At 30.7% G+C, this 12767-nt stretch overlaps 1 protein-coding gene and 1 long non-coding RNA gene across 2 annotated transcripts; one reads left to right on the top strand and one right to left on the bottom strand.

The window, feature by feature from the left end:
• The first annotated feature begins 1755 nt into the window (after positions 1-1755).
• Positions 1756-9182, top strand: LOC119078045 (proline-rich nuclear receptor coactivator 2). Its single transcript, XM_037185460.1, has 2 exons — positions 1756-2888; positions 4107-9182. Exons 1-2 carry the CDS (start codon positions 2839-2841, stop codon positions 4651-4653), a joined length of 597 nt encoding a protein of 198 aa, XP_037041355.1. The 5' UTR covers positions 1756-2838; the 3' UTR covers positions 4654-9182.
• On the bottom strand, positions 5799-10575 carry LOC119078048. Its single transcript, XR_005087929.1, has 3 exons — positions 7929-10575; positions 5901-5913; positions 5799-5811 (listed from the first exon to the last, which is right to left on the bottom strand). It is a non-coding gene; the product is annotated as an uncharacterized LOC119078048 (long non-coding RNA).
• Positions 10576-12767: the final 2192 nt, after the last annotated feature.

Below are 12767 nucleotides of genomic sequence, written 5' to 3'. Positions count from 1 at the left end.
TGCGCACCGTTTGTGTAATTTTATACAAAAGTTTTACCAACAAAATATTGACTCAAAACATTTTAGAAAAAAATTGCGTCACAATTGACATATGTCGAAAAAACTGTTGTTATGGTTAATCATCTGCCACTTGTCAGGCAATTTTTTTTTGTCACTTTCACTTTCACCCTTTAGGGTTTCTTGACTGATTTACATTTCATTTCAATTGTTCATTTACTTGAAACTGTGCACAACCTGTTGAGCATGTAACATTGTGTTGAGCAAGTAACATGTTGTTGACATAAGCCAATGACGCTTGGATTGACAATTAACGTGGTTGGAGCTCGTTCACGAACGAAATTTCTTTCACTTTAGTTTCGTTCAGTTAACGATGACAGGTGTGACTGTGAGTTTAGATTTCTCACGATGTATTTTAGTCGTGAAATGTTACCCAACAAATATCATGAAACTTCGATGAAGTGAATTTACAATGGATGCGTTGTGTCGTTTCACTTGAAACGAAATCTCTTGTTTTGTCGTTTGTTCGTGCACTGTGATCAAATGAATTCAAACCTGGACAAATTGTAGGCGTTGGACCTCTGGATCTTCACATGGCCCTTTGATGATGATGTTGTGCTAAACGGATAAACGGATGTTGTGCTAAATGCAATCCTGTATGAGTCGTCCTGTATGCGGCTGCAAGCAACCACAGTACAGACAGTATTTGCTATATTGTTGTCGAGAACATCAGACTGCAGATATTATTCACGAAGTGGCATGCGAGAAGCGTCCATCAAATGGCAGAGAGGTTTTTGCTTGCAGAACCACTAAGTTTCATTAAGCTTGTCCGTTCAGTGAACCTATTAAGGGCGCAAGTGCAACGACATCCTTCGAAATATTATTGATAAATCAGTCGCCACCTTAAGGCTTCATTGATTTCAGAACAGGATCCGCTGCAATTTGACACCCCATATTAAACCGTTTTATCCTGACTTGATGTACTCTAATTCAGAATTATGAGCGAAAAACTCTAGCTGATTTAGTGGCTTAGTAGTCGACGTAAAATAAATTAATTGAATTGAAACGAATCGTCAAAATTTTCACTGAGTGAAGAATTTTTCGTTATTGAACGCAGAACCTTGCCTGATGAATGAGCTCTGGTATCAAAATTTCTCTGTTGAGCCAACTAGGTTTGAAAAAGTCTATATGACGATTTCAGCTTAACAAAAAACCAATTTTTCACACAATTGCGTGACATATTTGCTGCCACCCGCCTTCGTTCAAGGTTCTGAACCTTTCAGAACCTTGCCTTCGTTAGTGTGTCTTAGGCTGAACCGCTGAACATTCAGAACCTTGTAAACTAATGAAAACTGTGTCTCCTTACAAATTTCAATCAATTTATTTATCATTCCCTATTTTGCAGGTAACAACCACCATGTGCATACATAACAAAAGTTAATTACAAATAGGATTTTGTTTGTCTCTGTTTACAATTTTGAAAGACTGGCGCTTAAAAATATCGAATTAGAATCTGGTAATCATTTTATGACGATAATAAAAGCAATAAAAATGGGGAAACGAGAAAACGATGATACAACCAAATAAATATCTCGAAAAATGACGATGAAATACGATCGATTCAAAAATGGCCACCTTCAAGAGTACCGCACCAGTGGCACGACAAAGAAGGCAGCAGAAAATGCATATGGATAGAGAAAGAAAACCAGATTTGCCCTCTCCGCTCGATATTATGATCCGACGTTTCCAGTTCGTGCGTTGTCCAACCGACAGTCAGTCAGTCGAAGACAAGTGAAGTGTGAGAACGAATTTTATTTTGAAACGATACACAGTGTACCTATTTTCTTGTTGGTACATTTTAAAAATAGAAGTTGAACGAGAGGACTGAATTGTATAATTAATTTTTATTTCGCCATTTATATTGAATATTATAAAGAAAAATACGACAAATTGTATTAAATATAAAATCAACGCGCGCTAAATTCATAGAAAAGAGAGATAATTCCAAAATTTTGTACAGAACAGCGTTGTATTGAGTGTTTTTATGTTTTTTTTTCGTTTTGTTGAAAGAGCTGTGTTTCTTTGTTCAAAAAAATATACTTCGCGGCCATTTTGAAATCGCCATAATTTTTCAGAAAATTATAAATCGAAAATATTGTGGTGATCGGGGGAGCGAACAGAACGAGAAAAATAAAACATATTTCGAAGAACTAGAAATCTAGAAGAACGAACAAGAGTCGTGTGAACATATTTCCAATAAATTATAAATATTAAAACAAAACGAAACATTCAATAAAAGAAGGAGAAAAATTCTAACTGTTTAAAATTGCTGTGTTTGATGTATAGAAAAGTTGTGTATCTAGAGGGAGTATCAAGTGAACATAAACGGAATAAAATCCATTCACAAATGCAAACTTTGCTGCGAACATTATTGATGAACGACAATGAATATAACAATGGTTCTGTGATAATTCGTCCGAACAAAAAGACCAAATTACATACAACAATATTTCCATCATAACTACTAATTATTCAATTTCATGTTCAAATTTGCATCCCCGTTTGAAAACCGAAAATATTAAAAACTTTGCACAGTGCATTTTAGTCTCAGTTTATAAAATATAATTGCATACAAACAAACAAACGTCTAAATAATCAAATAAGTGAAAGAAAACCTTTTTTTCGTTTTTTTATTATTTTTAAAAGGAAAAAATAATTATTTGTGTAAAAGTGTGATAGTAGTAATACAGTTAAGACTTTATTCAAATCCTAAAGAAACAAAAAAAAAACATTGAACTAAATATCAGAAGGATCATCACGATAAAAAAAACACCAAATAAAATGACTAACTCAAACAATCGGACAATGGGCGGGGGCGGGAACTCTGAAGGGTGAGTTTTTCTCTATTTATTTTCATTTTTTCTTCCTCATCATCGAAAAATATTTCTTGAAACATTTTGAAACATTCGGGCAAATAAATTCCAACTTTACCTTGTGAAAAACGAGATTCTCTTCTTTCGTTAACTTTGCCAGTGTGTGAGGCAATTCACGCGTTTTAATTAGCTCAATTTGGTCCACTTAATGTTCTTTAACTACTGGATTTCGATCGACGCCATCAACGACACCGTATCAATCGTCCATCCATTTTGTAGGGAATTGTTTTTTTTTTAGCAAAGAAATCTGTTGGTTTGGTCAAAAAAACAACATTCAAATTGCAATTCAATTGAATTTAACCTAGAGCTCAACGTTAATTCATCTCTACTCTACTCAATTTTGTTGTAAATATTCATGCCAAAGAGAAACTTCGAGAAACGAGAACGTATGGTACACACAATTCACGTTGTTTCTTTTCTGTACAAGTTACGACAGAGATACGGACAGGTTTTGATGTGTGAATGATTCATTAGTTTCGAAAAAAATCACCCAAAAAAATCTTGTTTTTCGTGTAATTTTATGTAATGGTTGGTATACGTCACTGTGTGTATAAACGTCGAGAGAGGAAAAAGTTTTTTTTTTGTTCCTTTGCAAAATAATCGATTTGGCTGGAACTGCTGGATGGAAATCCAGTCACCTGATTTCTATTTTTAATTTTTCGTTGTTGGTATATTTCGGTATTTTAACGAATTTAGCCAAGATTTCGATGAAATTATTTTCGTTCGACATTTTTTATAGCTGGACTCTTGATGAAGTGACTTTTTTTTATGTCAGAAGTGCATTTTGTGGTTTGGATTCAATTTTGCTTTCCATTGAGCTTAGCGTTTTTTGAAGGTTTTCTCTTTGATATGGGTATGATGCACAGTAATTGGTTAAACATTTTATCTTTGGTAAAACGAAGTTGCTTCGTAGATTAACAACATTACTAAGAAGTGAATACCGTGAGTGTGGGATCTCAATTAGTGTGTGGAAATTATTCTAGAAAACAAGATTAGACAACTCTCACTTGTACTCTCGCAGCTACTTCACTTACAGAGACTTAGACGTTTACTTAAACTCAATAAATATTTTCTGTGTTTCTGTCCAATAAAATTACGATTCCCGATTCAAGTCCAATTCGCAAACCTCCACATTCACCTCATTACCTCAAATCTGACAACAAAAATTGTTTACAGAAACGCTAGTCGCCAACAGTTACTGACTGGTTCCGCAGAACGTCAACCGTTCGGTAAACAACGCCGAAAGAATAAAGGCAAAAAAATACCGAACAAATCTGCATCACCAACCAACTCGGTATCGTCAAGCCAGTCCGATAGCAATAATTATCTGAGCGGTCGATCGCATCAACAAAGTTTTATCAACTTTTCGCCGCGAGGCAGTCATCAACAGTACAATTACAGTAACGGTATTAATATTCAAGTTCATCGATCAAGCCCAGGCGGCTTCAGTGCTGCATCATCGCCGGCCGCAGCATCATCACCGCCAAATGCCTCATCATTGTTTGCTGGTAGCAAATGTTTCGATGCGCCACCGCCGAATGCATTGCCGCGGCCACCGTTGCATTGGTTTTCGTGTGCCGTTGCCTCATCACAACAGTCATCCGACGATGATTTGTCGCACAATTTACGAATGCTTTTGAATGTTCGAGCCACTGTCGAACAGGATCTGTTGTTGAGTTCTCCGATTTGTATTATGAATTCATCGACGGCGGTAACATTTTAAAATGTTGCAAAAATGAAAACAAAAAAAAAAGTTTAAGCATACGGAAACACACACACACACATACGATGAATTGGATATTGAATTGGAAAATGAATTTAAAACAAAACAAAATTCATTGACACAAAAAAAGAACCCAGAGGACAAAACGAGAGCATCATCATCATCATCAATAATTTTACAATATAAACTAAATCAAATCAAACGAACTGACTATCTCAATAATGTAAATTGCATCATAGACAACCAAAATAATGGATTTCGAATGAGAAGAAAATTTTTCTTTTGTTTAAGAACAATTTGCTTGATGAAATTTTAAAATGGATTGCGAGTCATATTATACTTCAGCTGCTTTAATTGTAAATTAATTTTCCTTTTTTTCAATTTATATGACCGTGAATTTAGTTCCTAATTTCAACGTTGAAAATTCTTTGTTTTTCTTTCTCATTTGTTTATGAATATTTTTAATTATTTCTTGACGGATTATTATTTTTTGTGTTATGAATCAAACATTTTCAGTTTTTTTTGTTAAGAGTTAAGATTTTCACCACTTTTTATTTGGCTGTCATCTTAACGCAATTCTTTTTTTGGTAAAGAAAAAAAAATTGTTTTGGATCTCGCAATTTGCGTAGATTTGCGTAGAGCTTTAGAGGAAGTTATGGAATGGAATTGTGACTATAAAAAAGGAAACGTACCCGCAAAGTTTGAGACTACAAAAAATTTAAATTTAAATTTGAAAAAGTAAATTATTCTTTTTTTTTGCTTTGGATTATGAGGGTGGCATTTTTTTCATTGGCGGTTGTACTAAATTTTTTTTTGAGTATATAATCACTTGGATACACTTGGATGAAGTATTTTTTGTTTATTTTTCGTTTTATTTTTTTTTTATTGAAAATCTTTTTCATTTATAACTTGAAATGTAAAATACTTCGTATTTAAGGACAACTCTATTGTAAAACTTTTGACTTATTATCCCGTAATAAACCCACTTAACAAACAAAACCAAAAACAAAATTGGATACATTTATGTGGAAAAATTTATTATTATAAATAAAAAAACAAAATTTGTAAATTTCTTAATGTCTTCGTACTCGGATTAGTGAATCCGCCCCATAAAACAAGAAAAATCTCTGAGATAAAAAAAAATCTTTGAAATTAATTCTATCTGTGATATGTGTCTTTAAGTTAAAAGAAATAGTAACTTGGATCCATATACTCCTTGTGGAGTTAAGAAAATATATTTTTTAAACGAAGAAAAATTAACTTTCCAAAAAAAAAATCGAAAACAAAAATTATCAAAGTGAGGAACAGTGAAGGAACATTGAATTATATGGACAAAATCGGGTTTCACAATTCGATTGACTGTTAGTCTCATCGAATTTCATTTTCTTTGACGAAAAATTTCGCTCAATTTTTTGTACCTAAAAAAAGTTGTCCATCTGAGGAAATTTTTCGTTTGCATTTTTAATCACCGATATCTGTCGATCAATTCAATATTCGTTCAAGAAGGAAAATATTTTTAAAAAGAAAAAAATCCTTGATTCACTTTGGTATGAATCCAATATCAAGTCAAACTCCTGAATTCGCGCCTCTAATGAATTTTCATACTTTCCATCAATGACGGAAAGGACCTCTTTATCAAATAAATTTTTATTTTTATTTTTTCCTCACTATATACATTATTAACACAAATAAACCGGATAATGAATACAACAACCCATAGACATAGATAGACCGGATTTTATGTATCCAGAACGTCGAAGCCAGAGTAAACCATATGAAATGTCGTGTACAATTTCAACTAAACATACACATTCAAGTCTATACTTATAATGGCGTACGCTCCCAGAATTTTTAGGGACTACCCATACTGCTATACATTTGGCATTTTACTTTGGATTTAGTATCTACAATCGTTTTTGGTACTTCTTGGTCTTTATATGTCTATGGCACAACCAACATCAAGTCCAATAAATAATTAAAGCTCTAAAAATCGGAAAAATGATATTTTCGATCATTACGTAAAAAATGATAAAATTGTGAATTGTGAAATAAAACGAAAATCGTCATCATTGACCAGAACAATTTTTTTTTGGTAACAAAAATTTGTTTGTCTATCATGCGAAAAGCGAATTATCTTAACGAAACCCTATTGTATAATACTATACGTTTATATGAAAGAAGAAAGAAAACAAAACAATTGAGGTAAAACCAACAACAAAAGTAAAGTAAAAAAATTAAATTAAAAAAAACCTTTAAATTAAATATAACAAATACAGTACAAAATACAAAATAATGGTACGTTTATATATTATTACATTAAACAAAACAAAAAAAAAATAAATAAAAAAATAAAAGAAAACAAAGAAGGAAGAAAGAGTAAAAAAAGAAGAGAAAATGGCAAAAAGTCTACAATTTACTTAAAACAAATGAAAAGAAAGAAGAATGGGTTGTAGAAAAGGAAATGATTAAATTCAATGGATCGAAAAGTTAGAAAATGGTAAAAAAACTAATGAAAGGAATCGTAAAATATTGATAAATTCAACGTGATTTTATATTTAACTAATAAAAAAACAAACAATAAAAAAAATATGAAACGCCACCACCTGCGCGCGTTGTGTAATCAAATAATTTCTTTTAATTGCGATCAATAATGAAATACATTAGCAAATTTGACAACAACAAAAAATTGAAATCAATTGAAATCAGAATCCCAAAATTTAAACTTAAAAACTAAAATTTACAAAACAATACAACGACGTAACATCTTCTGGCGTAAAAATAATTTCCAAGATTAAAAAAATTCAAATTTTAGTTTTCTTTCGTTTGATTCTAAAATGTAATATTTTGTGTAGTAATTTGACAAGAAAAAGTGAATTAGTGTCGTTCAAATAAATTCAAACGCGGATTTTTATTGTTAAATATTAATAGAAAAATCTTCAATAAACTTTTTCAGATTTATATAGAATGAAAACACACGAGTTTATGGTCGATTTTTCTTGCCTTAAATGTGATTTTTGTAGAAATTTATGTGCAAAAGAAAATTATAAAGTAAAGAGCAAAAATGAGCAAAAAAATGTTTTTTAAAAGTGAAAAATAATAAGAAAAAAAATTTTAATGAAAAAAGAAATTTTTTTTGAACGAAAAACATCTTTTTGTACAAAAATAAACAAAACATAAAAATGAAACAAAACCCAAAAATGTGATTATTAATAGTCAAGCGTATTGAATTTATTTCAGTGATGCCTAAAAAAATGATGAAATCGTTCTCAAAAAACTGTGAAAATAAGAAGTGAATGTGAAATGAAGTTAAGAAGAAAGTGATTTGCTTATTATTGCAGAAAGCACACTTTGTATGGATATGGATAGTAATTAAACAAAAAGAGAGAAAGGAGAAGTTGAAGACGAAGATGTAGTAGAGGAAGAAGTAGAAGAAAAAGAAGAAGAAGAAGAAAGTTAAGTAGAAGAAGGTTAAGAAGAAAAAGAAGAAGAAGAAAAAGGATTCAGTAAAAAAGGAGAAGAAAGTCAATGAATTAGTACTAAAATGAGTTTCATTTTTTTCCGACAAATCGTCATTTTTAATTTAAAGCGATATATGTCTCCCATCGCAACATCCGGTTGATAATATCGAATTTAAATTAAATTTAAAAACAACAAGAAAAATCTTCGTCTGACTTAAAACGAGACCAAAATGACCATTTTTTGCAGAAACAATGACTCTCAAATGAAATACATAAACAAATACCAGCTAAACAAAATTATGGTACTGACTAAAAGAATTCTATAGACTGTAATGCTCTAGATATTTAGATTTTTATTTTAAGAAGAGAAAACAAAACAAAAAACTAAAACTCTGTGTAAAAAAAAGAACCATCAAAATTTCATTCGTTTTTCTATTTTGTTTTGATTATTTTATTTTTTTGAAAAAAGAGTAAAAATGTGATCTCAAATTGAATTAAAATATTGAAGAAAAAAAAAAATGAAAATCTGAAATTCAAAATTTTATGTTTCTTTACCCTCCTATCCTTCCGTTTGTAGTGCATTCATTTAAGAGGAAGAGAATATTTAATTTTTTTCATTAAATGAACTGCAACAGAACATAAAAATGTAAATAGAATTTTTTTTATTTTTAACTAAAAAGAAATACTTTTTTGATTAAAACAGCGAATTATGTTTCCCATAAAGATTATTTTAAACCCAAAAAAATGACAAAAAAAAATTATTGGAAAATGGTTAAAAAATTAAACGTCAAAATTATATTTTCAAAAAGATAAAAACAATTCTTAAACTCAAATGAAAATCTGATTTGTTTAATATTTTCACATTCAATCAATCGATTGATCAGTTGCTTTTTTTAGTTCCTTATAATAAAAATTAATTTTAAAAAAATGTTTTAATGTAAACAATTATCAGTTGATTAACACAAAATGTTAACAGATGATTTCCTTCCAGCAAACACAAAAACGCGGTGTATTTTTCTAACAGTCTTTAAAAAAAATGAGAAAAACTTGTTCCTTTTCTTTAAAAAAAAACAACGAAAAATACGATTGATAAAACATTAAAGTAGCCAATCTATCGATGCATATGAATATCTAAAACCATTCATTATCGAATAGTCTAATTGGTGTCACACGTTAAAGCGCGAAAAAAAAACAAAAAAGAAATCATTTTTTCAATCCATCATAATAACAAACATGCGAGACAAAATATATTCAACCGATTATCTCCAGCATCTGGAGCCGGTAGCCAATATTTTTGTGCTCTCGTTTTGCCAATTTTTTTTATGTGGACGGAAATGGTTTGACAAATATATTCCTTAAAAGAACATATCCTTGAGTACAAAGAATGTTTTTTATCAATCAAATTTCGGTGAGATAATTGTAAAAGAAAGTGGAAATTTTTTTCTAACGGGCGTACAACCTAGGGGATATTAATCGAATACATATATCAGACGCCGAGTGTTGCATTGAATTTTTTTTGAAACTTTTTTTAATTAATTGAAAATATTATGCAAATCACATTTTCAGTTTAGTTGTTCCTATAATCTCAATTATTTTATTGGATTTTTTATTATTATTTGTTTCATTGATTTGATTGATTTCGAATGAAATGGAGATAAAAAAATCAATATCAGAGAAGAAGAAGCAACGTTAATAATATTCACCAAAAAACAATGTTACGTTTAAAAAAAAATGAAATAAAAAAATTGAAAAAAAATATGAAAAATCAAAAAAAAACACAAAAAAACCAAAAAAAAATCTTAAAATAAATCCCAAAGAAATATTGATCAATTCGCTGTAGTAATGGAAAAATTATTTTTTTGTCCAGTCATCCCAACAATATTACAAAAAATTTAAATTTTATTTTATTGATCAACAAAAAGAAAAAAAAAACTAAAAATGAAAGAATGAAAAACTTACTACAAACAAAATACAAAGAGTAACGGCTTTCAAGACCCACCAACAGAACACACCATCCCATGCTGTAGTGAGTTTGAAAGACCAGTTTGATAACAACAAAAATAATATAAAATGCGGCAATTTTGAGATAATTCTGTGATTTATAATTATAATGAAATTGATAAAAGAGAAAAACAATTTATATTTAAACCTACAAAAAATACAAATTGAATTAAAATAATTTTTTAATTTGAATTTAAAAAAAAGTCAAAATAATTACGAAAAGTCAAAGTCTTTATTTGCAATATCAAATTTACTAAACAAAACAGAACTCTTTCACTCGGATGTAATCTCATAAATAGCAAAACACACACCCAGACAAATTAACAACCAGAAATATACCGAAAATTGTAATAGAAACTCAGAAAAAAAGAAAGAAAATAATTTCCGCATTTTGGTGTAAAACTTTTAAGAAAAACAATTTTAACTTTAAATTCAGTAGCAAAAAACAAAAAAAATTAAACTAAAAAAATAATTAAATAAAAAAAAACCATTTCCCGATAAACAGTGTTCCCCTTTTCCCACACATATCCATAAAAAACACAATTACCCATCCAAAAATCCTTACTCCTCCCCTCCTGGAACCTTGCCGAAAAGGTTCCGCCCAAATGATTAACGAAAGAGGATTATACTCATTTTCGTTTATAATAATACAAAACTCACAAAGGTTAACCCCTGGGTTAATCAAACGTCTTTTTCAAGACGACAAATCATCGAAAACAGTGGACGCCAGTGAAATTGGAACCGCCCGATTATTCAAACGCCTTTTCGAAGACGATTCATTCAACATATACAGGAGACGTCAGTGAAATTTGAACATCGATTTGTCTCAGCTGTTTTTCAGTTGGTTCACATATCTAAATTTCACTGACATCCCCTGCACCTGTACCTGAACTCAATCAGGTAAGTAATAATTTTTATAACTTATGCTTAGAGGATTTTTTTATGCTATTGAGAGTTTTCCAACACGAGCCGGAGACGAGTTCTGGAATCGAATTCGATAAACAAGCATCTTAGCATAAGTTAGTAACAAAGTTTTGTTTATAGTACGCTGGACATGAGAGCCGAAGTCGAGATATTTCTACACCAGACAAACAAATTGATATGCTGCACAGGACAGTTTTCCTATAATAAAAGTGACTGAGAACTGTAAACAAACTTTTTCGCTTGTTTTATTTGTCAAATCCATTTCTTGAATCAAGTCATGCAGTCTTAGTCGATTTTCTTTTTATATTTTGATTACCTTAAGCGTCATAAGAAAAGTTGACTGAAATGAAACATCGATGACGAAGATTAACAACAAAAGCCATCATCATCAATCATTTTCCAATCACTTTTTCTTTCCAAAATTTCATTATTTTATCAGATGGCCAACTCTTATTCGCTTCATAAGTCGGCAGGACCGTAAATGTAAATATTGATCATATTTTCAAGGTGAACGCTAATGTACGAAACTCACCTTTACTGAAAAATTCGTAGTCAAATGTTTGTGCCCTGATTTGACTAGCAGGCGAAAGTATCAAAGGTAAAACGACTGCAGGACAATAAAATAAGTTACGATTATAGTTTCGGTTTAAAGTCAGTCCGTCCCAGTCCTCTCTCTTTCATAATTCTACTCAAAACACGCCAGCGACTTACTATTCGATGAACCAGTGTACCTACGTTTCCGATTGATTAATTGGAAGATGTGATGATAACTATTTTCGCAGCTCATCTACACAGTCATAAGTGTTTTCCGTTCCAAAAACTTTTATCAAATCGATTGCAATCGGATCGATATAATTGTTTCGAGTTCCACCGTTGGAATTGGAAGGTTTGTAAATATTTTTCTTTGAACGAAAATTACTATAAATAGGAAGTGAAAAGTAACAAACAAAACGGCAAAATGTTATTGATGATTATGGTCTGTATGTCAGCCAAATGGAATAGAAGTTGTAGAACTGAAATAACCGTGTGTTTGCTTATGATACGTATTTATATAGAGGTGGAACAGTGAACGAACTGTAGAGCGAAAATAACATTTTATTTTTTCCTGGATATTTCATGCTAAAAATATATAAAAAATAACATTTTTATTTAGGTAATTTGGTGTTTGTGTGCTGTTGAGTATAATGGGTTTGCCTGTAAGTCTTATTCAAATGTTGATTTTCTTTGCGTAATTTTCACCATATTTATTGTTCTACATTTTGAAGCTGTTACTAGTGAAGTGCTTTCCATCATATTCCTATTAATTTTAACTGCACAGCAGCTGGCTAATTTAGTTGATGTATTAACTTCAGAATGTCGTAACAGTCGTAATAAAAATCGATGAATAACGTTTTTCATTTATAATGTGGTAACATTACTGCTTCGAAAAATTACTTATTCAATAGGCAATTTCTCTTTCGAAATGTGGAACTATCCTTTCAGGTTAAATAATCCATTGGATCGATTTGTTACTCGAACATTTTTATATGAACCTACGATTGAAAGCGGAAAGTTAAAATGTGCAGACCACTATAGGTGATTTGATATTGCATAATAGTAAATGACGTCCTTATTTGGACATTGTTGGTGGTTTTCACTGGTTGGAAGTTTGTAAGGTAATATCAGGAGTAATATGCCTTAATTAGTAGTTTACATCTTTCATTGTTACGACAGTTTCGAACGATAGTCGTT

Source organism: Bradysia coprophila, unplaced genomic scaffold (assembly GCF_014529535.1).
Source record: "Bradysia coprophila strain Holo2 unplaced genomic scaffold, BU_Bcop_v1 contig_24, whole genome shotgun sequence".
NCBI classification, from domain to species: Eukaryota; Metazoa; Arthropoda; class Insecta; order Diptera; family Sciaridae; genus Bradysia; species Bradysia coprophila.
Note: the sequence above shows the minus strand (reverse complement) of the source record. Positions and strands in the feature narration are given on the sequence as shown.

What these genes read in the sequence shown, in the direction of transcription:
- LOC119078045 (XM_037185460.1), top strand. Translation starts at nt 2,839, where the DNA reads ATGACTAACTCAAACAATCGGACAATGGGCGGGGGCGGGAACTCTGAA. An exon ending in GGGGGCGGGAACTCTGAAGG is followed by an intron (nt 2,889 to 4,106) that starts GTGAGTTTTTCT and finishes AATTGTTTACAG; the next exon opens with AAACGCTAGTCGCCAACAGT.